The 24,848-nt window shown below is 49.0% G+C and overlaps 13 protein-coding genes across 13 annotated transcripts; 5 read left to right on the top strand and 8 right to left on the bottom strand.

Annotated features, from left to right (window-relative positions):
* Positions 1-25: 25 nt before the first annotated feature.
* Positions 26-1,875, bottom strand: TRUGW13939_03598 (uncharacterized protein; the record flags this gene model as incomplete). Its single annotated transcript, XM_035486778.1, has 5 exons — positions 26-575; positions 639-872; positions 926-1,435; positions 1,491-1,508; positions 1,556-1,875. 5 exons carry the CDS (start codon positions 1,873-1,875, stop codon positions 26-28), a joined length of 1,632 nt encoding a protein of 543 aa, XP_035342671.1.
* A 654-nt stretch (positions 1,876-2,529) lies between these two features.
* On the top strand, positions 2,530-2,807 carry TRUGW13939_03597 (uncharacterized protein; the record flags this gene model as incomplete). Its single annotated transcript, XM_035486777.1, has 2 exons — positions 2,530-2,543; positions 2,591-2,807. 2 exons carry the CDS (start codon positions 2,530-2,532, stop codon positions 2,805-2,807), a joined length of 231 nt encoding a protein of 76 aa, XP_035342670.1.
* A 1,221-nt stretch (positions 2,808-4,028) lies between these two features.
* On the top strand, positions 4,029-5,306 carry TRUGW13939_03596 (uncharacterized protein; the record flags this gene model as incomplete). The annotated part of the gene is made up of 1 exon (XM_035486776.1): positions 4,029-5,306. The coding sequence occupies one exon, from the start codon at positions 4,029-4,031 to the stop codon at positions 5,304-5,306; it is 1,278 nt and encodes a 425-aa protein (XP_035342669.1).
* A 246-nt stretch (positions 5,307-5,552) lies between these two features.
* TRUGW13939_03595 (uncharacterized protein) lies at positions 5,553-6,529 on the bottom strand (the record flags this gene model as incomplete). Its single annotated transcript, XM_035486775.1, has 2 exons — positions 5,553-6,278; positions 6,335-6,529. 2 exons carry the CDS (start codon positions 6,527-6,529, stop codon positions 5,553-5,555), a joined length of 921 nt encoding a protein of 306 aa, XP_035342668.1.
* Positions 6,530-6,937: 408 nt separating this feature from the next.
* Positions 6,938-10,064, bottom strand: TRUGW13939_03594 (uncharacterized protein; the record flags this gene model as incomplete). The annotated part of the gene is made up of 2 exons (XM_035486774.1): positions 6,938-9,848; positions 9,916-10,064. 2 exons carry the CDS (start codon positions 10,062-10,064, stop codon positions 6,938-6,940), a joined length of 3,060 nt encoding a protein of 1,019 aa, XP_035342667.1.
* Positions 10,065-10,584: 520 nt separating this feature from the next.
* On the bottom strand, positions 10,585-11,418 carry TRUGW13939_03593 (uncharacterized protein; the record flags this gene model as incomplete). The annotated part of the gene is made up of 1 exon (XM_035486773.1): positions 10,585-11,418. The coding sequence occupies one exon, from the start codon at positions 11,416-11,418 to the stop codon at positions 10,585-10,587; it is 834 nt and encodes a 277-aa protein (XP_035342666.1).
* Positions 11,419-12,818: 1,400 nt separating this feature from the next.
* Positions 12,819-16,117, bottom strand: TRUGW13939_03592 (uncharacterized protein; the record flags this gene model as incomplete). Its single annotated transcript, XM_035486772.1, has 8 exons — positions 12,819-12,977; positions 13,042-14,855; positions 14,911-14,956; positions 15,010-15,094; positions 15,160-15,198; positions 15,290-15,416; positions 15,469-16,015; positions 16,076-16,117. The coding sequence occupies 8 exons, from the start codon at positions 16,115-16,117 to the stop codon at positions 12,819-12,821; spliced, it is 2,859 nt and encodes a 952-aa protein (XP_035342665.1).
* A 322-nt stretch (positions 16,118-16,439) lies between these two features.
* Positions 16,440-17,689, top strand: TRUGW13939_03591 (uncharacterized protein; the record flags this gene model as incomplete). Its single annotated transcript, XM_035486771.1, has 2 exons — positions 16,440-16,523; positions 16,580-17,689. The coding sequence occupies 2 exons, from the start codon at positions 16,440-16,442 to the stop codon at positions 17,687-17,689; spliced, it is 1,194 nt and encodes a 397-aa protein (XP_035342664.1).
* A 75-nt stretch (positions 17,690-17,764) lies between these two features.
* TRUGW13939_03590 (uncharacterized protein) lies at positions 17,765-18,469 on the bottom strand (the record flags this gene model as incomplete). Its single annotated transcript, XM_035486770.1, has 3 exons — positions 17,765-17,855; positions 17,911-18,171; positions 18,228-18,469. The coding sequence occupies 3 exons, from the start codon at positions 18,467-18,469 to the stop codon at positions 17,765-17,767; spliced, it is 594 nt and encodes a 197-aa protein (XP_035342663.1).
* Positions 18,470-19,227: 758 nt separating this feature from the next.
* TRUGW13939_03589 (uncharacterized protein) lies at positions 19,228-20,304 on the top strand (the record flags this gene model as incomplete). Its single annotated transcript, XM_035486769.1, has 1 exon — positions 19,228-20,304. One exon carries the CDS (start codon positions 19,228-19,230, stop codon positions 20,302-20,304), a length of 1,077 nt encoding a protein of 358 aa, XP_035342662.1.
* A 196-nt stretch (positions 20,305-20,500) lies between these two features.
* On the bottom strand, positions 20,501-21,930 carry TRUGW13939_03588 (uncharacterized protein; the record flags this gene model as incomplete). Its single annotated transcript, XM_035486768.1, has 3 exons — positions 20,501-21,478; positions 21,532-21,715; positions 21,773-21,930. 3 exons carry the CDS (start codon positions 21,928-21,930, stop codon positions 20,501-20,503), a joined length of 1,320 nt encoding a protein of 439 aa, XP_035342661.1.
* Positions 21,931-22,444: 514 nt separating this feature from the next.
* On the top strand, positions 22,445-23,573 carry TRUGW13939_03587 (uncharacterized protein; the record flags this gene model as incomplete). Its single annotated transcript, XM_035486767.1, has 3 exons — positions 22,445-22,751; positions 22,805-22,919; positions 22,982-23,573. The coding sequence occupies 3 exons, from the start codon at positions 22,445-22,447 to the stop codon at positions 23,571-23,573; spliced, it is 1,014 nt and encodes a 337-aa protein (XP_035342660.1).
* A 505-nt stretch (positions 23,574-24,078) lies between these two features.
* TRUGW13939_03586 (uncharacterized protein) lies at positions 24,079-24,531 on the bottom strand (the record flags this gene model as incomplete). Its single annotated transcript, XM_035486766.1, has 1 exon — positions 24,079-24,531. The coding sequence occupies one exon, from the start codon at positions 24,529-24,531 to the stop codon at positions 24,079-24,081; it is 453 nt and encodes a 150-aa protein (XP_035342659.1).
* Positions 24,532-24,848: the final 317 nt, after the last annotated feature.

Here is a 24,848-nt window from a genome sequence, read left to right as displayed (position 1 = left end):
AAGAGAAGAATAAGAAGAGTAAAGATCAATCCCGCTTCAGCCCAACACGGCCAATCCGACGAAGTCCAAACGCACCAATCAAAAACGCAACAATCATCCATGCAAAAGCCGCCCAAAAGCCAGCGCGGTAGCCCACCAACAGCGCATCCGGAGACGTTTTTGGCACGTAGCGCGAATGTTTTGTAGTCGCCGACGAAATCACAGCCATCACGGTGAGGCCGATTGAAGTGCCGAATTGGGAGACTGTGTTGAACACGGCGCCCGCGAGAGCCTGTGTGCGCGTGGGGAAAACGTCGGAGACGACGAGGAGGCCCACGGTGAATAAAATGTCGGCGCTGATGGGGGAGAGTGCCTGGGCGAAGAAGGCGTCGTACCAGTATGGCCAGCGCACGTCTATGACGGCCATGAGTAGCGGGCCCACGCTGCTGAGGACGAGGGAACCGACGACTAGATGGAATGCGGAGACGCGGTGGATTAGCAGTCCGGTGCTTACTTGGCAGATTGCACCGACGATGGTGTTGGGAAGGATGCGGAGTGATGCATCTAGTGCGCTGAGGTTTTGTACTTGTTGGAAACTATGGCCTGGTCAGTTGTGTTTTTCTACTATAAAAAAAACAGGGCAGAAAGGAGAGACGGACAAGAGACTGCAGAATAGTTCCATCATGTTCAGCACGCCCCAGACCAGCATCACAATCAGGCAGACGTTGGTAAAGACCTGGTTCTTCCACAGCGAGTTGGGGATTAGGGCTGGCTGGCCGAGGCGTTCCTGGCGCTGTTCCCAGAAGATAAAAAATGGCACCAGGGCAGCGCCGAGGATAAGCAGGGCGATGTTCACCGGGGATTTGATGTTGGAAACATCGTTGGTCAAGGCACTATAAGCCTTTGTCAGGAATAATTTCCTTGGTAGTTAAGACTGGATACTCACGCCAGAATGTACGAAAACAACGACAGACTCGCGCACGACGCAAACGCGCCAACCCAGTCGATATCGGTGCGAAGCCGCGCAATACTAGCCCAGTTGTTCTTCTTATCCTCTATCGGGAGAACCTTGAGACTGACGAGGAACAACGCAAAACACAGACCCGCTGTGATATAGTAGCCAAACCGCCACCCCACCGTCTGGAGAATCACGCCTCCCAGCACCAGTCCCGCCGAAAATCCGATCGGCTGCACAAATCCCAGACATGAAAACCCGATGTTGCGCTTCCGTCCGTTGGGTACCGCGTTCGACACGATGGCCACGGAGGTCGGTAAGCAGAACGAGACGGCCACACCCTGCATCGCGCGGAACATGATCAGCTCGATTCCTGTGCGCGCGAGACCGCAGCCCAGTACGAAGCAGGAGACCAAAAGGCAGCCGATCAGGTTCATTGACCGGTTTCCGACGACGTCGGCGACAGAGCCGGCCAGGAGAAGACATGAACCGCATGACAGGCTGTTCTTATTTTTAGTAGGAGTATGGCCGCACAACGGCGATATAGACAACTTACGCATATACAGAAGATGGCCTAGTAGGGTTAGCTTAGAGTACACTTTCAATTGGATTGTTAATTACCAGAAAACCAAATCATCCGAGAGTCCGATATCCTCTGCGGTGCGAGGCAGCCCAACGGTCAACAGGCCCGAGACGAAGCTACTCAGAAAGCCGACGCCGCCGACAGACAGGATGATGCCGAGGAACTTCCAGTTAGAGAGCTCGGCCATGTGATGTTCAGTGCTAGAAGTGGCTGTACTGTGTTCGTGTTCGTGGTTGTGGATGTGGTCACCGGCGACTAGCTGCACACTCGAGCTGTCCGCATTGTTGCTGTGAGATAGAGGCTTCAGGGCAATAGCGCCACCGGCGGTGCTTTCAACTGAAGTCGACGGATTAGCCATGGCAAATGGATGTTGTAGGAAGTATTATTGTACGTCCAGTGGTGACTGGAGTTTAAATTAAATACGCGACGTTGAAATTTCTTTGTAATGTCGGTCTAGGCGCGGTTGTGATTGGTCGGTTTTGATGGATCTGTATTGTCATAGGGCGTCCTTCTATCATAATCTTCTTCTTTTTACTATTTTATTTATGGATACCTTGGAATATTTATATAGCTTGATTTTCCTTTATAGCCAAAGACAGACCTAAACTACCTAGTTTTTCGATTCCAGACAACCTCATGTATAATAATTCCAAATTGTTATTTGCGTTGGACTAGGCCCTTTATTGCGCTTATTTACTCACTGTTGGTCGATGCGACTTGTCCATCAGCTGCATGCGCATTGGTGAGGAAAACTCAATTCAATATATAGACGTCTTGTGTACCCTCTGTGTCTGTCAACCAGGTGTATTGCCGCGCGAGAGAGAAAATGAGAAACATCTACTTCCTGAGCCTGCTGGGCTCGGCAATGGGATATACAGCCAATGTTTCTCCCGAGTTTTCTGCTATTGGAAGTCCAGATTGGACGCTGCCTGCGGCCTTTTCAACGTCTTCTGGAAACTGTAGTGTCGCTCGTGAAGCGGCTGTCGTGCCGGGGAAATACTGAACACTTTCAATGTTTCCCCTCTGGTAGATGCATCAACTAATAAACGAATAAAAAAAATAGAAACACAAAGCTTGCCTCATCCCTCCATCGCCAACATTGGTCGGTCCTACAAACTCAATGCAAACACCTCAACCAAGTATGCCTTCCTGATGGTCGATGCGGACTACAACAAAGCCACCCCGACGAATGCCATCCTGCACACCCTTTACGCAAATCTTATCGCAGAAAGGTTAAATTCTTCTGAGTCGCAAAATATCTCGCTCCTCAGCAGCAGCAAGTCGGTGTGACTCACAACTACACTCTGTTGCTCTTCCGCCAGCCGGAAAGCGATTTTACAAAATCGGCTGAATACGCTTCTTACGTTGCTACCAACTCTCACACACCCTATAACCGAATCAATCTACCACTCCCTCAGTTCCTAAAGGATACCGGGCTGGGAAAACCTCTGGCGGCGAGTCGGTTTAGGGAAAATGCGAGCAACTCGAGTAGTAGCAGCAATTCTGCCACGAAAACGCCAGTTGTTCGACGGCCTCTACGTCGGTGACCCCGTCCGCAGTCCATACTGGTCTGGCCGTGGCTTTACATGGAGCGAGAGAGGTCGATTTTCTATGGGGTGTTTTGCTGCAGTGATGAATGCACTGTAATCGAACCTTGGTTTTGTGGTTCTGCTTTGATGGATTTCGATGTATACTTATATTGGCGGAGAGTACTTGTATAGAAGGAGGGGTACATTAATTGAATAATGATAGCAATTTGATTTATTTCATGCCTCGTAGATATAGACATCGGTATATGCAGAGACAATTGTCTACTACAAGTAATTAGGGCTTTGAGCTTCACGGGTTCTGCTCTAATCCCGGCTCCGCCACTCTACTTCAACATCTTCCTTTTCCTAGTTTACAATGTCTCTCCATTGATCGAAAATTTGAAGCAATTTTATTTGAAAGTGAACCCAAAAATATTCAAAGGAAAATGGCATACCGCGACTTTCGTCGAGTTCGCGACAGTGTAGAGGACACTGGGAAGGGTGGCGCAACTTGAGATCCGACTGGAGAAAATTGACTTTCCTAGTGTGTAGATAGATCTGGCAAACAAAAAAAAGGCCAAAGCATAATATTATCAATTGATTGATTGGTGGAACTAAAGGATATAAGATTTACGCAGCTTCAAGTGCTCCGGAAAGTAAACCTCTTGCGCGGCAAATCTACATGTGGTATTCCCCTAAATAATATTAAGGAAATAATCCCCTGGATTTCTTATGGGTAACTCTAAATATATTGCCTTTCGTGCATAAAATCCAAATAATAAATCCGTCGCTCCATGTCTTATCGGTGGATCAATTAACTATGATTTATCACTTAGCCGGCGATCGACAGTGGAGAGATGACAGCTGTCCGATTATTAATAGGACGACTGCGACTAGCTCAATCACGATTCATTCTACAACGTACCCCAATTCATCGCCAGCACTTGCACCAGGCGACACCAGTTGACAAGAAAAAGTCGCAATGGGTTCTCCTCTCCGGGTGTTGGCATCGCTTTGCCTCGTTCTTTTCTGGGCCTGCCCTGCCTTCGCTAGCATGATCCAGTACTGCAACGACGAGCCCCAATTCTGCTTGGCCGTGACGCTGCAACAAAACAGCACGACCGATGGCCACGATGTCTACGTGACGCTCACCGCGACGCCCTCGGAAACTGGAGGCTGGACATCAGTCGGTTTCGGTTCTGGCATGAAGGATTCGCTGATGTTTATCATCTACGCCGCCCAGGACAGCGAGTCGCTAGTCACCAGCGTTCGCACCGCCGAGGGCCATGTCCTGCCTACTCCCTTAACCGAGCACACCAACGACATCCAAGTGCTGCGCACCGATGTTTCCGAGACCCAATACTTTGCGCAATTCGTCTGCTATTCGTGTGACACCTGGTCGCCTTCCGAGATCGACGTGCAGGGGAATTCCTCGTTTATATACGCGGCGAATACCCAACAAGCCTTCTCCAGCGCGAGCTCCAGCTTGACGATACACAACCACCATGGCCTTCTTATTGGAGATCTAAGCGCTGCCTGGAAAGCACACAAGGACGATCGCATTCCAGAAATCCAGGGCACCGAGACCATCGGGTTCAACTATCTCCCTCACAACCACGATGGTGATGAGGGCGAGGCCGAAGCCCTGTTTTCTCCAGTCCGAGTGCACGGTGTCATAATGACAATCGCCTTCATGGGTCTTTTCTTTGCTGGAAACCTGACAATTCGCCTGCCCCTGCTTCGGGCCTTCAAATACCACTGGGTCATCCAGCTGTCAGCCTCGATTCTGGCCCTGGGGAGCGCGCTGTACATGTTCCTGCGCTCCTCCCATCTCGGCACCCACAAAATTATCGGTCTCGTCGTGGTATGCTCTCTGATCGCGCAGGCCGCCGCTGGTTACAAGCACCACATCGACTTTGTGCGCATCCGCCGCAAGACTATCTTCTCGCTAGCTCACCGCTGGCTCGGGCGTAGTATCTTTGTGGTGGGCACTCTGAACGTCGGCCTCGGAATGTACTACCGTGGATGGTCGACCATGGGCATGTTGGCTTGGTTTCTTATCTGGAGTGCCGAGCTGGTCAGTTTCGCCTACGTCGTGGTGCAACACCAGCGCCGCACGATGAGGGAAGACCGCGGAAAGATCCTTGCTAGTAGGGATTCGGAGAGTGAGGTCTTTGACATTGGTGACGACCTCGAGGATGGAGAGGGCATCGAAGGAATCCCGTTGATGGAGAGCGGTGATAAACATGAGGCAAAATAGGTTCAACGTTGGTTTTATATTTCGCATTTATTGGAGATACAAGGCTTGATGATATATGCAAGTGCAATATAGTTGACATGGTTTTAAAAAACCACCAAATATAGGTTTAAATGAAATATTTCTTCTTTTTTTATTAAAACCCCCGGTGTTATCATCAATAATGATACGAAAAAGCTGCATAATATGATACACGTATCTGCATATATGATAGATAAAATAGTAGATGAGCACTTCAGAAGTCGAGCTCTAAACAAAAGTTCTGGCCACCCAAATTGGGCTTCTCTCTTCGGTCCAGCCGACATCCTCCAAAGTGCAGGCCTTGACATTGAATTTCATAGACTCGAGATCGCCTCGAGGACCGCCAATCCAGAATTCCTGCCCCCGTTCCCACGAGCGATTGTCCAGATTGATACATTCAATGATTCCCCGAGCAGAGGGGCTTCTCTCTGCACTGCCGGGTTTAGATGGCACAATTTGATTAATAAAATCGCGCAAAGTCAAACAAGTCGGCACTTTGTAGACTTGGAACAGGAAACCACTAGTCCCATCAAAAGGCAAACATTCTGGCTCGATAAGGTTGACGACAGCATGTTTGGTTGGAAATATATACCCATAAGTAAGACCATCGTTCTTCGAAACTCCGAAGTTGGTTGTGTTAGAGAGAGCACGAGGGATGTTGAGGGCAAGCTGAGTTCCGGGAATTAAGCATCCGGTTGGTGTTGCGGGCAACGGAGAGGCAAGGATGCACTTGTGCTCAGAAGGCAAAGAGGAATGCGGCAGTTGTGACCTTGGAGCTGAAGGTGAAGAATCATTGTAGGACTCAGAGGCAAGTGCATCCTCGGAGTAGTATTTGGTGCCGCGGGGTTCACTTGTATAGTATTCCCGAACAAGGCCGTCGTGATCTCGGTATAGCCTGGCTTCGTGTTCCGAGGACGAGTTCTGTGGCAATTGGTAACCCTTGCGATGGGTATGCTACATGGCCATAAGTACAAACGTGTATAGAGTCACGCTATTCAATGAAAGCTCACCCCGTAGTGGTGGTTGTTCACGGTAAGATAGAGCGGCCGCGGTGGTCGGTCTTCTTTTGGTGTTGAAACAGACCTGTGATGCCGGTGCTGGCGATTCTGTCTCTTGGGCAGGAGATGTGGGAGGCCTAGAGGTAGACTGTCAATAGAGGCCAGCCCGGAGTATTTGTACGTGTACTTGTACGTGACATGAGGCATTTCCGCGAGATATGACAGGGCAATGGTTGAGCAAGAATAACAACAACAACAACAAAAGTGGTCGGCTGTGAAGAAGAGTGACGGCGAGAGAAGCGGCTGTGTCACACGGCAGGAGCAGCGCGTGTGCTCTGGCAGCAGGAGCCACCGCTGCTGCCGATGAGTCAGGGAGCGCTCTTTCCTCTTCGGACTGCTGGCGATGATTCACAACATCAGAGAATCTCAGAGTCACCGACATCGTCTCATCGTCTCGTCTCATCGTCTCGTCTCATCTGATCAGGTCTGATCAAAGGGGAGAGAGACAAGGTTAAGCAAGGTACGAAGCTGCGTCTGCTCTAATTGTATGTTTTTCATGGCATCGTATAATATGGATTATTGTACAGTGTTGTATGTTATGCATGTTGTACACGACTAGCCCCCTGCCACAACTGCGAGACCTTCATAGATCTTTCGCTTCACGGCCAGAAAGCTTCCTGTTCCTCTTCGGTTGGACGCAGAAAACTGCGCCGCCGCCTCGACTTCAATGGCACCCGTACTCGATTTCCGAACAGCCACAACTCCATCGATGAGTAGCGTTCCTTCGCCGCGGAACTCGGCCTTGTGGCCAGCCGATTGCATGAGCTTTCGTAGGTCCGCAAGACGCAGATCACCCACATGGAGCGGCCGGGCCATGGAGCGAGTGCCCGCCGCGATACTGGCAGGGAGAACATCGAGGATAGGATAAACATCTGGCTTGGAGATAGACCGGTCTTGCTCGCCTTCTCCTGCTGTCGAACCTGTGCCGGATTCACCTTCGCCATCCAAAAGTTTCTGCTTTTTGCTGGCCGACTCCAAGGCTTCTTCCTCGGTGGGTGCTATCTCGGACGGCTTCAACTGTGCAGTGATGGCCACGACACCGAGGCTTCGCACATGCTGCCATTTGAGGCGCCGGACCAGGTTGTTGCTGAGTTTTACTACCCATGTGTTTGTATCCACGCTGGCATCAACCGTCTCTCCGTTAATTGGTGTGAAGATATCAACACTCGTTGATCGATCGCCGACATCTTTGCCGGCAAGCAAGTTCCGGCATTCTGCCGCAAGACTTGACGTTTCTTCTTTCATGCCACCGACAAGAATAAGCTTTCGTGGCTGAATGAGTGGAATCAACATTTCAAGACTCCGCTTGTCATGCAGCCCCATATAATCGACATACGCTATGCGTGCGTTCACAGTAAGATTAGACTGATGATATACGGATTTGGCCGGGCCGTCAAATAGCGGATCGTCAGGCTCATCTTCAGACAATTCAGTGTCGTCGCCATCCACAGCTACTTCATCGGCCAACCCGATATTTTCCTCGGTGTTGGTAGGTATCCCATTCTGAGAGATCGCCTGGCGTTTGCCAGCCCCCCCTGATAACCGACGGCCGCTTGGTCCGGTTTCGTCCCAACGACGCTTCTGCCCTAGCTTCATCTCGCCCTGAGATCTGGATAAATTTTCTTGCGTATCCGCTTCTTCGCGCTCTTCCGCTCTCAAGTATTCCTCAGGGCGAATGAATTCACCATATTCATCTCCACGCTTTTTATGAGCAACATATGGAAACATTCGCTCTCGTCCTTTCTTCCCACGGACATCGTAGTCGAAAACATTTTTGCGCCGTAACAGAATGTTGACACCCAGGTCCTCGTCTCTCAGGCCCAGCTTGTTTCGATTCGAGTGTGCTAATGAGGTCGAGAAGTTGAGGACTCGCCCTTGTTGCTCTGAGTCCGAGTCTTCTGATGAAGTCGAGCTTGCTCCATCATCATCGAGAGCATCCCCGGACGCATCAATAGTTGACTCTCCGCGTGCCTGTGACGTGTTTTGAATTTGCCTTTGCGTGGCGAGATACTGCTGATACAATAATTGCTCATTTGCGTCAAGAGGCGTTCGTTCTACATCGGTCACGACAAGGTCTTGTCCTCCAGAATGGATTTGCTCGAGCAACTCTCCATTCTTCGCCGTCTCCATTGCCACACCATCCTTGCGCTCCTCATACCACTTCCATATCATACGACCAAGACTCATTTTCTTTGATAGTTTTGGGTCATCACTCGAGTCATCATTCATATACCGATTTGGAAGCGACTCGGTGAGGACGATCAGATTCTGGGAACCCTGCGCCAAGTGACGTAAAGATTCTTTTGAATAACCCCAATCCAATGAAGTGTCAGAGGCAATAATTACCTTTGGAGTCCCGTCTGTGAGGATCTTCTCCAACTTCTTCTTTCTTTCAACAATCTTCAAGTGCTTCAGAGTAAATGGTGCGAGTTTTGTAGTTTGTTTGTCTCGTGTACCAGGGGCATTGCGGGCTTGGCTATCAGTCCTTGGTTGGCCTTTGCCAGCCGTTGCATTATCTCCTTCGACAGCTTCAAACTCTCTGACGATACTCTCATCCATCCATTCCAGCATACTTCTTGCAAGCCGCATTGTGCTATGAGCCTTTTTACCTGCGAAGTAGAGCTCAGCTCCTTTTAGCACATCGTCTCCATCGGCAGACTCAGCAGCATCACGCCAAGCATGTTCCAGAGCATATGAGAGCTCTAGAACCCGGGCGCAGGTATCGGTTGGGATCAAGACGGAACCACCTTTGGCAAGACTACTGCGAATCATATCGAAAAGAAGCAAGTCCCGCTTTTGACGACCACCAGATGGCGCGAACTTATCGCCCCCTTTACTACTGCAGATGAGAGCAGTGGGTTTACGTAGTTGCTCAATAACTTCTGTGCCACTCGCGCCAGATCCGCCAAACCATGCCGCACCTGCTACCACGTTTTCCCTTGCTTGGTTCCAGTCAACTGCGTAAACAATTGACTCCATACCATGCTGAACGTGCCATATCGTGCCTCCAACGGTATGCCCGGCGCTATACGCGGTCAACATTAAGCCATCGAGAGGAGGCGAAAACGGCGAACAAAGAGGCGAATGGGGTTGAGAGTATTTTAGTGGATGAATGAGTGAGAAGTATCGCGCGATTTCTTCAGTAGTGGGTGCCTGAAGGAGAATTCGACCGGTGGAGGCTATCTCGCTATGACTTTGTTCATTCTCCCCTACTGACGCTGCTTCAGACGAAGCCGAAATGGAAGCACCGGGTTCCGCTACCGAAGACTTTGGTAAAAAGGTTGCTGCGAGAGGTGTAGAGGCGTACAAATCCTGTAGAAGTGTCCTCCCGAGAGAAATAACCGGACTAGTGGCGTAGACTGGAATCTGTGTGAAAAGAGGAAACGCCTTGCAGCAATGCACATAGGCACCGAGATGTGAAATTGTCGCATGGGTCAAAAGAATTAGAGAAAGCGTCGGGATATGCCTATGAGAGAAGCTCCAAGTCAGATCAAAGAAATATATACGCGTTGTGCTTGTTGCGCTGAACTTACTTTTCCAACTCAGCTAGTTCCAATGTATCAAAAGTCTCGTCCCAGCCAACATCCACGAGGATCTTGATTCCACCTTCAAGCTCGAGAATTGACTGGGATGCCTTTGAAGACGAGGACTGTGCCCCGAGGAGCGGCGTGAAGGTGAACATGTTGGCTACGGACGCCTAATGGCGCCGTTTTGGGGGGCTTTTTTCCCACGACCGCAGTAAATTCTCCGTAGATATCAAGCTTTTGAAGAGTAGATGCTGTAGATTTTTGATTCTTTTTTTTTTTTGCGGCTGTTCTGGCATGAAGGGAACAAACAATGAAGAATGGTTGAAAGCTTGCTTTGGACGGTTGTCGCGTTTCCGCAAGTGATGTTTGCAGGGTTTGCACTCTCTCCGATTCGGCCAATCATAGGGTCCGTTCAAAAGCTGCAATATTCGGGGCTGTGTTAAATGTTTGTCTTATTTTAACTGTAGGTATCATGGATGTATTATCTTGGCTCTGGTTAGCAATCGACGGACGAACAGACTTAACTTATCAATTACATTTACAGCACAGCCAAGCCAAGCCAAGCCATGGCGATTGTATACCAATTACGAGCAAGAAATTGATACCGGAGAAGAGTTGTTTCCTTATTTAATGTTTCTTAACTAGGTCCGAAATCTTACAAATTGACTGGGGGTATCATTTGACAATGTGAAAAGCATAGAGGAAAAGACACAAAAATATTCCCACAAAGATGGATATCGCAACACACCACAGACACTTGTACTTGACAATATGAAAGATCTCGTGTCTTTCTTCTGCCATTGTTTGCTGGTCACTTGATTTGGGTCTACCAACTGCATCTCGTTGTTGTGTCAGTTGGCGAATATTCGAGAGCAATGGAGCCCGTTCCTCGGGACTATCGGCAGCGAACTCTTCGCATGGCCTTTGAGCAGGGTTCGTGCTCCAGCTACTGTTTGTTATGCTCGGTGGAACCTGGTTGAGCGACGTGTTTTGGCTTGCAGTTCTAACTGTTGATATGGAATTCTGGGGCGTTCCTCGATCAAGCTGCGTGGTTGAATATGAACCGCTCGCCTCGGAGCGGCTTCGGATATGAGCTCTGGGGAGTAACTGTATATCGAAAGAAGAGTCAAACGGTCTGCCTCTTCCAGAAAAGTGTCCCATAACAGAACCAATCTGTTGCGGCTCCTCCACAAATCGACCTTGGGCGAACCAAGGAATCGTAGAGGGCTGCTGATCTGTGAATACAGGAGCCGTCGACCGTGGTACCACATGTACCAGAGATCCATGTTTACATCTATGACTCAAATACAAGCTGTTTGAAGGCCCTGGATTTGGAGACGATACATGTCTTTCCGAGGGCGAGGTGTGAACTCGCCCCATCTGAAAACCCACGGGAGTACTTCTTTGCACCAATCGTTCAGCTTTGACAATTCCAGAAGGAAATATATAAGCCTTTGAAGGGGTTAACGAGTTTCCCTCTATTTTTCGTCGTTTTCGTGATGATTCCATGATCAAGATTGCTGCCACCGTGAGACAGGGCGTCTTTCATATGCAGGGTTATGGTACTTACCATACACGGAATAAGACACAATATCAATCGAATGTTTTGCCACCTAAAATTCTTAAGACTGGGCCAAATATTTCGGTTCTTGGCCTACGATTGAACTGCCTCAATCTTAAAAAAAAAAAGTATGGCCTAGGCACCAGAACAAGCCCTCCCAGACAAACGGAAACCTATTTGCAAGGGTTAGCAGCAGCACTAGAGGACTTCGTACGGTCCAAGCAATATATCTTTAGCAGAATAGCTTACAGTGATTAGACTCAGTCAAGGATGCCCTTGTAGACGCCTCCGTTTCCCCCTTTCCATACTTTAATCCTTTGTCAAGTACTGTGTCTTTGCCAACTGCGTCATGTACCAGGAAAAACCAGAAACCCAAGTGTATATAAGAGAAAGAATGACTGTCACTGAACCAAGGACTTGGAAGAATTCTATGGGACTGGCGCAGATCAAATATATTAATACTAGCTAGGAAAACGTGCACGTGTGCTTATGCGTGAACCTTGTCTCCAAGAATGGTCATCTCGATCGATCTAAAATAGGTTCAAATTGTTCTATCCCCTCATTTCAATTCCTGGGTTCCCTTTTTAAATAAAAAAAAACTGGGCCTCTCCATATATTATCAGATATTCTTAGTGGATCCCGGGGAAATACAATCACAACATCCAATGGCAAGACAAACATCAAAAAACCTCAAGCGAAAGTCTGGAGTGTACCGGTCAACATTCTTGAGTAGAAACAGTCGGAAAGATGTTCCGGGGAGACGTTAGCATGTAGAATGTGATGATCTGAGGTATAATAGGATGATTTCAACACTCAAATGTGCTGTAGCACAGACCACAGTGCATCGACAGTGTCTCTTTGACCTCATTCCTCAAGGGCGCCGTCCAATAAAAGAGGCTCTCGGTCTAGTTTGGAATGTAGACCGAGGAACATAATGATACAAGACATACATAGAATTCTAACATTTCAAAAAGATAGTCCCTCATTTTGTCCATAAAGGGTCTCATGATTCTGTGTTCCATCTCAGTAGGGAGAAAAGAAAAGCCACGGGACATTATCAGGGTAAAAAGGAGGCTCTAAATCAAGGGATACTTTGATGACTCAAAACAAGCCATCCTGTGGAATGAATTGATTACTTCACAAAATTAGAAGACATGCTCGGCGTCAATAATAGAAACGTTAATTTGTGCTGGACATGGGCCATTCTGCCGCCTAAAAAAATATTTAAAAACCCTTAAACATCACTGAGGGGGCAGCAAATTGGCATCAACACATTAGAGCACACGCTTATGCATAACCTTGAGACAAATTGAAAACGCTTGACAGTAAAATCAGACTGAAAAAACAATTACTTATAGTATCTTGGCTCATCAAACACGTGGTAATGGTGGCCACGAACTCCTTCGCCTCTGAACAAGGCCGGGAAACGAAGCCCCTCAGGGACCAATTCCTCGGGAATACGCTTCTGTTTCTTGCTCTCTGGCTGACCGACAACGAACTTTCCAACCTGTGTTGAGAGTATTAGCAGCTGTTAATAAAGAAAAGACATAATATAAACTGTCGTATCATACCTGAAGTTCAGTGTCTGTGATACTGCTTCGCGAAATTCTCGCATAGCCTGTGCGCTTCAATTTCTTATACAATATGTATTCGCACCATCGATCCCAATCCGTAAAATCAATATCTCTCATACCACTCACATCGCTGACATATGTATTGTAGTTACCCTCTAGAGGTTTTGTCACAAGATAACTAAGCAAGATCAATGGTCGTGGCGATGAACCCATCAACTTCGAAAGATATTCACTCTGCAATCGGCGGTCTTCTGGATCTTCTTCTTGTCCAGAGTGGAAAACAACCACATCCACCATCTCACCATACATATCGAGAGTTGCATGGATGGCGGGTGCCAGTTCCCCCACCGGTGAGGGCAAAAGATGATGCGTGGAATTAAGAATTGGGAACTTGGACAGAAGGGCGGCGCCCCATGTGTGTTTGTTAGGGCCAGGGCCATAATCAACGTACATGCCAAGCTCTTCGGCAATCAACATTGTGGAATCACGGTTACCCATGATAATACGCTCAGTGTCAGACTCCAATAGACCAACGACGTCGAGTTCAGCCTCGCGCATCAGGCTGATCATGCGTTGTTCGGATGACCACATGTCATTGTCGAGGCCAAAGTGGACAGTCCAGATTCCAGCCGTCACCACTTTGTCATCTTTGTGGTAAGGCACGTAGTCATTCGTTGGGAACCGCAGGTATGCAATAGCAACTGAAAAGAGCTGTAGAATTCCAAGAGCGTAAACAAAATAAGAGCGCTGTATGCGATTGTTTGGATTCAGAAATTGTTGTTTTGAATAGCCCGAGGAAGAGTTTGTCTCTGCGGTAGAAAAGACACCAGCCCCAATGAGTAACATGAGAGTTGTCATGACCCAATCTGTGCGCTCTCGTACCAAGGGGCCGCCAGGAACGAAGGCATATGCCACAACCCAAACATGGAAAAGAGCCATGAACACCCAAACAACAAATGCCACTCCGAAAGTCGACACAGGAGAATGGTGAACGGCAGCAGTGAAGAGTACCGGGGTAGCAGCCATCAAGTAGAAGGCAAGAATAAGGCCGCCATAGAAGCCAGTCCAATGACTGTAACGGGTGAGGAGGGCAGCACCGAGAGAACCAATGCCAAAGACCGTCCATGACCCAGCCAAACGCGGGTAGAAGAAACCGAACAGCAGGCCCGCACTCATGGCAAAGATCGTCCAAGTGCCATGAGGAACTTGTATGGGACCTCTTATAGGGAACCCTTCCCAGACCCAGCTGATCATTGTACTCGAATCAGACAGAAGTGAATGCATACCAAAGATGATTCCCCCAACACCCAGCCCATTGAGGATGGTTGAACCTTTTTTACCAGACGGAGAATAATAGTCGCCTCCGCTGACACTTGGTCGCCGCGAGGAGCGTATGGCGGCCAGGACGCCGAGTAAAAGGCCGAATTTGTTCCAGCCACCATTTTCAGAATTCATTATTGGCCAGACAGGATTATTCGTTTGGAAGGCAAATTTAGCAACGTTTGAAGCGACAAGGCCAATGGCAAAAGAGGAGATTCGAGACTCCAATCGTATGGCCTGAAAACGTTCGCTATAAAAGGTCGCCGACCAGGCCAGGCAGCCCATAGAAACACTAAAGCTAACGGCAAAAAGGCGATACGCTGGTTCCTCGACAAGGAAAGCCGCGAGACCTACTAGTTCCAGGAAATGGAGCACATGGGCATTGCGCACCGCCAGGGATCGCATAGATGGGATTTCCATAATTAGCGGGGATATGGTGCTGAGCATGGCGACTTCGTATCCCGAAATTCCCATATGCCAAAGAGGAAAGTCTGCATTCATGATTAGAAATGGCCGAGTAAATGAGGATACTGGGCTCAAACATACACCAGACAACAACACCGAGAGAGGTGAAGTTGGACCAGAAAACAAACTGTGACGAGTCAACACGTAATCATAATTTCCCTTGATTATTCGGCAACTCACCCCGTTGTAAATGTCGGCGGCGGCGTCAATGGCTGCAGACCAAGAGAACGCCTGGCCAAACGTTTGGCCGATTGGTTTGTCTTTCCTAGGATTCGGTTATACACATGTTTTTTCACAGGGGCTCGTTACGATTTTTTATAATATACATACTCCTTCTCAACTATCGAGTCTGCGGTCGTTTTCAATTGCCTGTTGACATATCATTAAAATCAGTTTCCAATCGGCAACCACAGCCACTAAACACCATACATTTCCCTATTTTGGGAGCCACTGCACATACCCTCTGCTGACCCCTTTCACGTCCCTCACGACAAGTTCAAGCGCTTCAAAGTCAAGAGCCGTGACCGCATCGAACCCGACATCAAAGAGGATGAGACTCCACTCGAAGAAAGCATATTTCGTGTACGCTGGAAGATGAGATTAGCCGTTGAATGCAAAGTATCGAGGGAGATTTTTTACCTCCGGCAACTTTGTGCACCTTATGCTGGATGAAAAAGTAGACCAACGGGACCAAAGAGCCAAAAAAGAGCCCGGCGAGAATTTTCCGATATTTCACGGCACGGCGGTTGGCAGGACTCAGAGCGAGGCAGCCGAGTGTCCAGGGCAAGGTAGCGAGAAGATAGGAGATCATGAAAATGTCGTGCCAGTCATGATCATCTGTCGACGTCACATAGGTCCAGCCACCGCACGTCAACGTCCTGAAGATGCCAGTGCCGGCGACGATCTTTGGCAGCGTCGAGTCCGGCCGTGCGGTCAAGAGATACCAGAGGCAAACAAGGGCAAATCGCGGGCCGGAAGTGATGGCAATGAAAATCTGAAAGACAGAACGCTCTGGGTAGCGGTCGCCGATGGTGGCAGACACAGAGGGGAACCATTCCTCGGGATAGCCGTAATATTCATTCTGCACAATCTTGTTATAATGAAGCTGAGCTCCAACAATCAATGCGCCGAAAAAGGCAAGCGCCGCAAATAGAGTGTGCGTGTGAGCCACCCATTTGCCATTGAGCTGTGTTTGGGGGCTCAAAGTTAGCGCGCGTTGTTTTGGGTGTAGGGATCGGCAACGTACAGCCACGACAGCTTCCCCGTCCCTACAGTACTTGGCAGTCATCGAGGCGGGATGACAAGGGAAGCACGGATACCGAGTGCGGGAGGCCGATTTAGGTACGAGATTAGATTAGATTATCAGCTGAAAAGAACGGCGTAAAAAGATACAAACAACAGAGGAAGGGCTGAAAAGGACAGGCCCCAGAGTGGGATGGAGAACGGAAATAATCGTCCTTGTTGTTTCCTTCGCGGTTCTTGTACCTCCTCGCGCCAATTGCCCTAGTCCCGAAATGGACTAGCCGCCGGTCTATCCGACTGACGTTTTTTTTTTTTTTTTTTCTTCAATCAAATGCAATTTTGTACTAGAGCAATTCTAGAACCTCAACATGGCCGCCGACAAAGCCCGTTTCTACCTAGAGAAAGCCGTTCCCGAGCTCAAGGAGTATGAGAAGAAGGGCGTCTTCACAAAAGTAATTGCCCTGTTCCTGCGACAGCAACCCCGGCCCATGCTAACCCAGCGCTACAGGATGAGATTCGTTCCATCGCGAAGAAGCGGTCCGATTTCGAGCACAAAGTCAACGCCCCCGGTGTCAGGCCGGCCGATTTTGCGCGATATGCAGAGTACGAGATGAACCTAGACACCCTGCGAAAAAAGCGCTCCAAAAGACTCGGGATCAAAGCCGCACCGCAGCATGCGGGACGACGCATTTTATTCATACTAGACCGTGCCACGCGGAAATGCTCGGGCGATCTGGGCCTGTGGATTCAGTATATCGAATACTGCCGGCAGCAGAAAATGTACAGAAGACTGACGGACGTGTTCGCTGACGCTCTCCGACTGCATCCCTCCAACCCCGACCTGTGGATCTATGCGGCCAAATACGCCTTGGAGGAGCATGCAGATATGACGCAGGCACGGAGCTTTTTTCAACGGGGTCTACGCTTTTGCAAAACGCAGAGGAAAATGTGGATCCAATATGGAAAATTGGAGTGTATTTACATTGCCAAACTTTTCACACGTCGGAGAATATTGGGGCTGGACCAGCCTGCGCAGGAGAAACCGGCTTCCACGGAGAGCAACGATGAGGATGCTGATATGATGGTCCTTCCTACGATCACCGCCGAAGATATCGAACCCACATCAGACAAAAATAACGGGTTGGATGAAGAGGCACTGGTGGCGCTCGACGCAACACCCGCACTTACAGGAGCTATACCAATGGCTATCTTTGACGCGGCTATGAAACAATCAGGAAATGACCCGATTCTGGCTCATGGGTTTTTTGACATGATCTTTGAATTCGAAAATCTACCGTGTTTACGGAAGGTCGTCGATCATGTTATGGCGCACCAGGTCTCGACACTGACCGACAACTACCACATCCAGATATGCCATATCAAATCGCCTGTTGCGGGCATCGAGGCCACATCACCAAACTTTCCCCGAGCATTCGGAGTCGCTCTAAGCCACATGAAAAAGTATCACATGCAGCCCAGTCTGGGTGAGGAATTGATTAAATGGTTGAAGACGTTGTCAGAGGATCAGATGCTTGACCCATCACTACAAAAGGCAGCCACAATCACCATGGAGCGTGTTCAAAGGGAACTTGGACAAAAAGATAGCTTGGAAGAATAATGCACCCTTGATGAATTTAGATTACATGGCGTTTTCATATATGCTAATTTAAACTATGTCCCCAATTCTTGTATGTCACTCGTCATATTTGCTTCCTCGACGACTACTTTTCTTGGAGCTTTTCAATTTCTTATGTTTTAGTCTGGACTCATTTTCTGCATGTTTCCTGGAAATTTTTGTCAGACGAGCTTGACGGCACGTATAATATATACCACACTCACAGTCCTTTCACTCGATCAATTTGATACTGGGAGGTTTCCCCAGGAATAGTAGTCTTGGCAATCGTTTGAATCAAAGTGTAGAGCTTCACATAACACGATTCCATATTGTCAGATCGTTTTCTACTCTCATCGGAGTTGATAACGAGAGAATTGCTTCTTTCGGCCATGTAGCGACTGTTTTGCAAATCCTGATGTAAAATGCGGGGCAATATTGGATGCAGATGTTTCAGGGGGACCTGAAGCGTCGCTTTCGAATTGAGTCTGGAATTCTTATGTGTTAGAATTCATTTATCTGTATAAACGTAGCATCAACGTACTTGTTTACATTCTGTCCCCCGGGGCCGCTGGAGCGGCTATATGTCATAACACCTATGTCGCGAGGAATCGTACTTGTAGAGAAAGTTTTCAGCCATTGTCTGGCCTTTTTCAATTCTTCCTCGTTTGGTTCGCTGGCATTATTCCCAAAGCCCCGCTTGGACACGGAAAACCTCAGGGGTCTAATCAGAGCAGCGTGACTCGTGCTCAAACACGGGCGCCATGGTGTGAAAACGGAGCCCATCGCTACCCCAACGCTGGTCGGCGGTGGTTCAGCATTGATGTCTTTTGCCAATAGCAACAATAATAATGCATGCTGTTGCTTGATATTGATGATCGTCGCGGGCCAATCAACTCAGCGAAGAAAAAACGGTGGAGCATGCACTTACATAAGACACATAGAGACCTGTGATTGGCTGCCTGATCAGGCATCTCGCCGCAGCCTCAGCTGCCTTACACATGACTAAACCAACCACCACCAGTTGACCACCTCTAGATCAAGCTGAAGCTAAAGCTGAATCCTGCCAAATCACGTCTATCCCGGTTGAAAGACACTTGCTTTACTGCACACAATATACTCAGTCTCTAGACTACGGCGACGGCTCGTCGAAGAAGCTCTTTTTATAGATTATTTTATCACCGTTCTCGAGTCCACGGCGCATGAACCGGAAACGGAAACTAACAAGAACAATATCCGAGAGAGACGATAATAAAATTTTTGAATCTGACGAATTTTTTTTCCGGCCACCGTTGCAGGCTCTGTCCTGGTATGAATAATGGCATTCAATGATTCCTTTGTAGTGGAGAATACGATCACGGAAGCGAAAAGACACGCAGCGTGTGATGAGTGCCGTATGCTTTAAAAGCTCCTAGTGATACCGATCACCCGGTATGCTAATTCTTAAGATAGGAAAACGAAAGTTGAAATGCTCAGGGGAAAAAGTTGGATGCCGAAGATGCGTCACCCAAGGTCTCACCTGCCACTATTCAGTACAGAAACAGATGGGCCGGCCTCCCAAGAAACGGGTACGAGAGAACGATGATATCGATGCAGCTTTTGTCGGAAATCATCCCTGCCCTCTTTTATCAGACTTCGAAAAGGATTGGACTTCGACGGAAGTAGGGGTGGACACTTTCCATCTATGTCCTCCAGTCTTTTTGAACCGTCCGACAGGTACAGTCGAGCCGAGTCTAGCTACATCACTAGAACCATCGCACCAGTTACGACCGGTCTTTGAAACATCTGATCCTTGGCCGGATTTTTCAACGGCGTCTGCTGCTTCTGCCATGCTGTCCATGAATTCGGAAATCCCCAGCTTGCTCCCAGAATCCATGTCGCCTGGGGTTGTTCAAGATACACCCCAATGCCCTTGCCTTTCTTACCTTTACCTTTGCTTAAGCACACTGTCAAGCCTCAGTGCATTTTCCGTCACTAGAGAAACCATCACCTCGCTGCATACAACAGCAAGGACAGCCCAATCTGTCATTCGGTGCGAAATATGCCCGTTATCGTTTGCCACTGGAATGCAAAATGTTATGATGCTGGGGACCCTTCTGAGCGTGGTTTCAGATGCGTGGCTAAGAGTATCCGAGGCCGATGCTGAAGCCTTGGGCAAGGAGATTGCTCCTGCGACCTTCCAAAATTCGATCATCGAAGACCCTCAAGGCGCAAAAGAGAAATGGCGGCAATGGCTACGAGAGGTTATCCGCTGGTCAGTCATCGGCAGTTGCATAGAGCCCGAGTTTTGTCAACCCACGGTCGTCTGCTCCTGTACACCGGACATTCTCTCACTCATTCGAGAAATGGAAACGCGCCAACGAAGGTGGCATGCCGAAAAACGCAGTCACAACTTGACGCCCCAGTCGGATACCGCTTATTCAAGGTTGCATACGCCACAATCCCTGTCACGCTCAACTTCAACGGCCGCGAGTGATCCGGAAATTGACCCGGCGGAAGAAAAACAGAATATGGAAGAGAGGGATATGCTGTGCCTTAAAATCGTCGGCGCTGCCAGGGCAGTTATTGAAAGGTTCAACTTTCAGCCTTGGGAATATCCAGATGGCGTGGAGCCTTTGTAGATAAGACATGAAATGAAACGTGCTTGCCCACCAATGTTGAAATATTAGGATTATGTAGTTCCATCTTTCTTTATATGAAGGTCAACTGGTATTCACAACAAGAATTTTGGCTTTTATTCAAGTATAGCTGATGATTATATGAAGCAGAAGAAATGCAAAGATCCGGACTACAACCGTAACTAAATTATGTACAGATTCACTCTTCCTCGTCATCATCTTCGACTCGGTAACGATTCTTCTTCCTGGCGGGCGGTGAACCAGCATCACCCGCTACAGTCCTCCTTGGAGGCGATTGGGCAGGTCTCTCTACGTCGCTCTCGCCTTCAGCATCTGCTTCGTCATCTGGGAGCGAGCCAGATGCGTCCTCGACCTCTTCAAGCTCTTCATCATCGTCGGCTACAAAATCGTCGACTTCGTAGGAGTCTTGTCGGTGACGGCCCTGGTCTTCTTCGTCGTCTGAATAGATTTCTCCACGTCGATTTGGACGAGGACGCTTCTTCATCGGGCGTGTTGCAAGCATGCCGTCGTCGTCTTCTAGGCCCGCAGCAGTCAGACCGCCACGAGAAGATCGGTATGTTGGACGACGCGCGGTTTTGTTTTGTTCCCGGTCGGCATATTGCTGTCGCTTGCGGTCCTCTCTCATCTTTAGTCTCTCGGCTGCCTCGGCCCTCTTTCCAGCGAGCTCCGGGTCTTCATTGATATCAATAATGGCAATCCCTGAGCCATAAGAATTCAATCTGTTGGTTGCGCCTGCAGCCACCAGGTTTTCTTGGAGCCGCTGTATAGCATCGTCCGTTACTGAACTCGTTGGCAGAGGTTTCAGCTGGTGTGTAAGATGCGAGGTGATTTTGAATACCGAGGCGGTCTCAGCGGCAGCCGCCAGATAGGTATGTGTATCCAAGGAAGGATCGTAATTTCCTGCTTTGTCGAGAGGCGCCAATGGCTTGGACGCAATTCTGTACTGTTCTTTCGGATTTGAGGCAAGCTGCAATGTAAGGGAGCCATCTTCCCACTGGACAATGCGGACGTTGGATTGAAGCTGGGACGCGTCCTTGGGATCGTATCTCCAACACAAGGAAGTGGCGGCGGTCGAGTAAGGCGGCGCAACATAAGTCTCTGGTCTGAATTCCTCCGTCTCAAGTGCAAGAAAGTTGGGCATTTCCATTGTATAAACCTCCGGGTCACTCAGCATTGATCGCAATAAGCGAGAAGAAAAAGCAAGCATACCTCTTGGTTTGTGCTCTGTGGCTCCGGTGCTCTACCCAGGCTCAGATCCATGACCTTGAGGGTCTCCTCGTAACCACCCTCATCGCCATCGTCGGCTAAATCCATGCGATCACCTGTTCGGTCGTACCGCCCTTCATCGTCGCCAGAATCGAGTTCGGGATCGTTCAGCGTGCGGTCCGGTAGTCTGGAAGAAGTATTAGCTCAAGGCGCCTATTAGAAAGGATTTAAATGGACCACGTACTCGTTCAGACCCCCATCGCTATCAGACCCAAAGAGATCATCCTTGTCGTCGGCATCATTGTTCTGGTCCATTTCAGATGCGTTTCCTTCGTCGTCGCTTAGCCTACCACGGGCATTGCGACCAGGCCGTCGGACATCTTCATCCTCTGACGAAGACATTGTGTGGGATAAAACTAAAAGGATGTGCGAGGAGTAGGGGGGAGAAAAAACCGCAAGACCAGAGCAGAAGTCAAGAACGCCTTTGCTCGCGCAACGATGCCGCTCTGGGAGCTATGCCTGATTAGGCGTTAGCGCGGCAGGTGGGCTCTGCTCCACGCCGAAACAGCGGCCTTACTCTTAGGGGGACGGAGGAACGACAGCGAACTAAGGAAATCGCTCTATGCTCCTTTCCCCCCCTGTACTTCCTTTCCTCCTTCATCCTCCATTCCCGTCTGCTGCATTGTAGTCTGGAGAGGCATTCGCTGATTCCCAGCTCTCCCATCGAAGCTCTGCCCAGGTAGGGTCGATCACGATGGCTACGTTCTTTCAAAGTGTGTGAGTATTTCCCCGCACTGGCTCTTCGCCTGTCTTCCCATGCAGCCACCCCGACAGAATGGCTTTACTCTCCGAGCTTTGTGGACTTGCCCATTGTTTGCCCTGCGTTTTCTTTTCTGTAAGCTAACCAGCCATCGTCATGTCCAGGCGTCAGGGCTTCGGTCGAGGCGGCAATAACAAGAACCCGCCCAATCCACCCAAAGCCAACAACGGTGCTCAAACACCTCCAGCAGTATACCAGCCACAGCCCCTTGCTACAGCCTCTGCCGTTCCTCAGTCGTCCTCGGTCGCGTCTAATCTCACCACGGATGTTGTCCCTAACAATGAAGACGCCCCGAAGTACTTTTTCCAGGAGAAATACGCCCCCTTGAACGTGAAAGGAAACTTTCTAACTCTCTGCGCTTGTCCGAAAAATGTCGAGCTGGGCGAGTGGCTTGCTCATCAGAGTAAGTTGGTATTGAATATCTGTTGTCTACCACCCAGTTAACAGCTGAGGCAGTTGTTGAACAATATCGTCTACTTCACGGCATGTTACAAGTGATTCAGGAAGTGAACACTGTGACTGGTCTCCCCCTATGCAATGAGAACACTTGCCCGACAATGTCTGCTGGACGGTATGTTAATAAACACAGGCCCTAGTTAACACTTGACCATGTCTAATATGATTCATGCCCAGACTCACCTACACCTGGCTCGTTGATGGGCGTGCTGCCAAGATCTCGGCACCCAAGTTTATCAATCGAGTTGAGAAATGGATTGTCAGCAAGATTCATGACCCGGTCATGTTCCCCACGGAACCAATCCAGGGCGCACCGCATACCTTTGCTTCTGGCGATGTGGCAACTCCCCCAGCAAGCACACCAATCCCGGCCGGTCCCACCAACTTGAATGCGTCCTTGACTACACTTACTGGCCAGGATTGGATCGGGAAATCCAGCGGGTTCCCCCCTACCTTCTACAAGGATTGCCAAGGTATCATGAAGCAAATGTTCCGCTGCTACGCCCACTTGTACCATGGCCACTGGCTGGATCCGTTCTGGCACATCAACCGCCACGAAATGTTGAACATGTGCTTTGTCCACTTTGTCACAGTCGCCAAGTACTACAAGCTTGTGGCTGAGAAGGAGATGGAGCCCATGCAACCACTCATCGATCTGTTTATCAAGCAAGAGAAGATTCCCCCGGAGGCCATCGCTGGTCATTGGGTCTCACAGGAGGCCGCGGGTACGCCGGCAGCAGCACCTGCAGCTAATCCACCCGCCGCTTGATACAGATGCAGATAACTCAGAGCGTTGAGTAGTTGAGTAACGATTGTGATGTTTCTCTGTGGTTGACTTTGGCGCGAGCACCTCGACATACACTAGCCGTTGAGGATTATATTTTACGGGATCCAATTTCGCACTATTTGGGTATGCATGAAAATCATTTTATTATATGTCTTTTTCCTTTCAGCGTAGTTGAAGTGTTATCTGGTTGCCTGCAGGAAATAGTTCCAGTGGCTTGTTTGTCCTTTTCTTTTTTTCCTTTTTTTATAATCTGATAGTGAGGATCTGGGAGTTATGCCTATACGAATTCCATCATATTTGCAAATATCCAAACTCCCGGACATGGGGACAACCTAGATATGAGATCAGGATAGCGGATAGACGATATTAGTCAAAAACGGACATTTCACACTAAATCTGAACATGCTTTTGGGTATCATAAAACCAGGCCGCCTCTGTGTGCGGCTGAGAAAAAAGAAGAAAACATTTGAAGGGTTGAAGTTATCCATCATAGGTGAATGCCTTCGTCATCCCCGTCACTATCTTCATGCTGATGACCCGAGGGAGTCGGCGCTCCGTTCACATGCCCAGCGTCTGTCTCATGTAATACGCCGTTGGGTGTTAATTCTTCTGCTGCACCGGCCTCATCATCTGCGAGAACCTCCTCCATCCACTGCTGGCCTCTGTCCTCTACCTCAGCTTTCAGCAAGCCTATCCGTTGCGCCATAGCTTGCATCACAGCCTCGTTTTCAAGGACGTAGTTTTCGAGTTCCTTGTTATCGGGCGAATCCGGCCCATCTTCTGACTCTCGGATATACGTCCTAAGCTCTTCGTTGGAGCGACTGAGGTGAGCTATGGAATTGCGCAGTTCGGAGACTTTGGCATAGAGCGATGAGAGCGGGAGGCTCTTGATTGCTTCGGCGAACACTTCGGCGGGGATGGGCTGCGCTTCGGATGACATGGTGGCAACAATAGAGCAGCAACAGTTTGTTGAGCGATGTATTTTTCAGTAAATTTATGAGATCTCGAGATATCACGCAGCTCACGTCGTTGTGGTTGAGCAGAATGTCCCGCCTCGCCGCCTTGTTTCTTATCAGCCGTATCGCCACGTGACTACGTTTCCATAAGTCTATGACAAAATGTCAGTGGGGTTGATCCATGTCGTATTGAGGTGGCTATTTCGACTGACTTTGTGGTTAAATTTTGCTACTATTGGTATTCAATGTCAACTAACTCCACTATTCTGGATTTTGAAATGTCGTTGTAGATATTGTTATT

The sequence above is a fragment of the Talaromyces rugulosus genome, chromosome II (assembly GCF_013368755.1).
Source record: "Talaromyces rugulosus chromosome II, complete sequence".
Taxonomy (NCBI): domain Eukaryota; kingdom Fungi; phylum Ascomycota; class Eurotiomycetes; order Eurotiales; family Trichocomaceae; genus Talaromyces; species Talaromyces rugulosus.
This window is presented reverse-complemented; position numbering and strand designations above follow the sequence as displayed.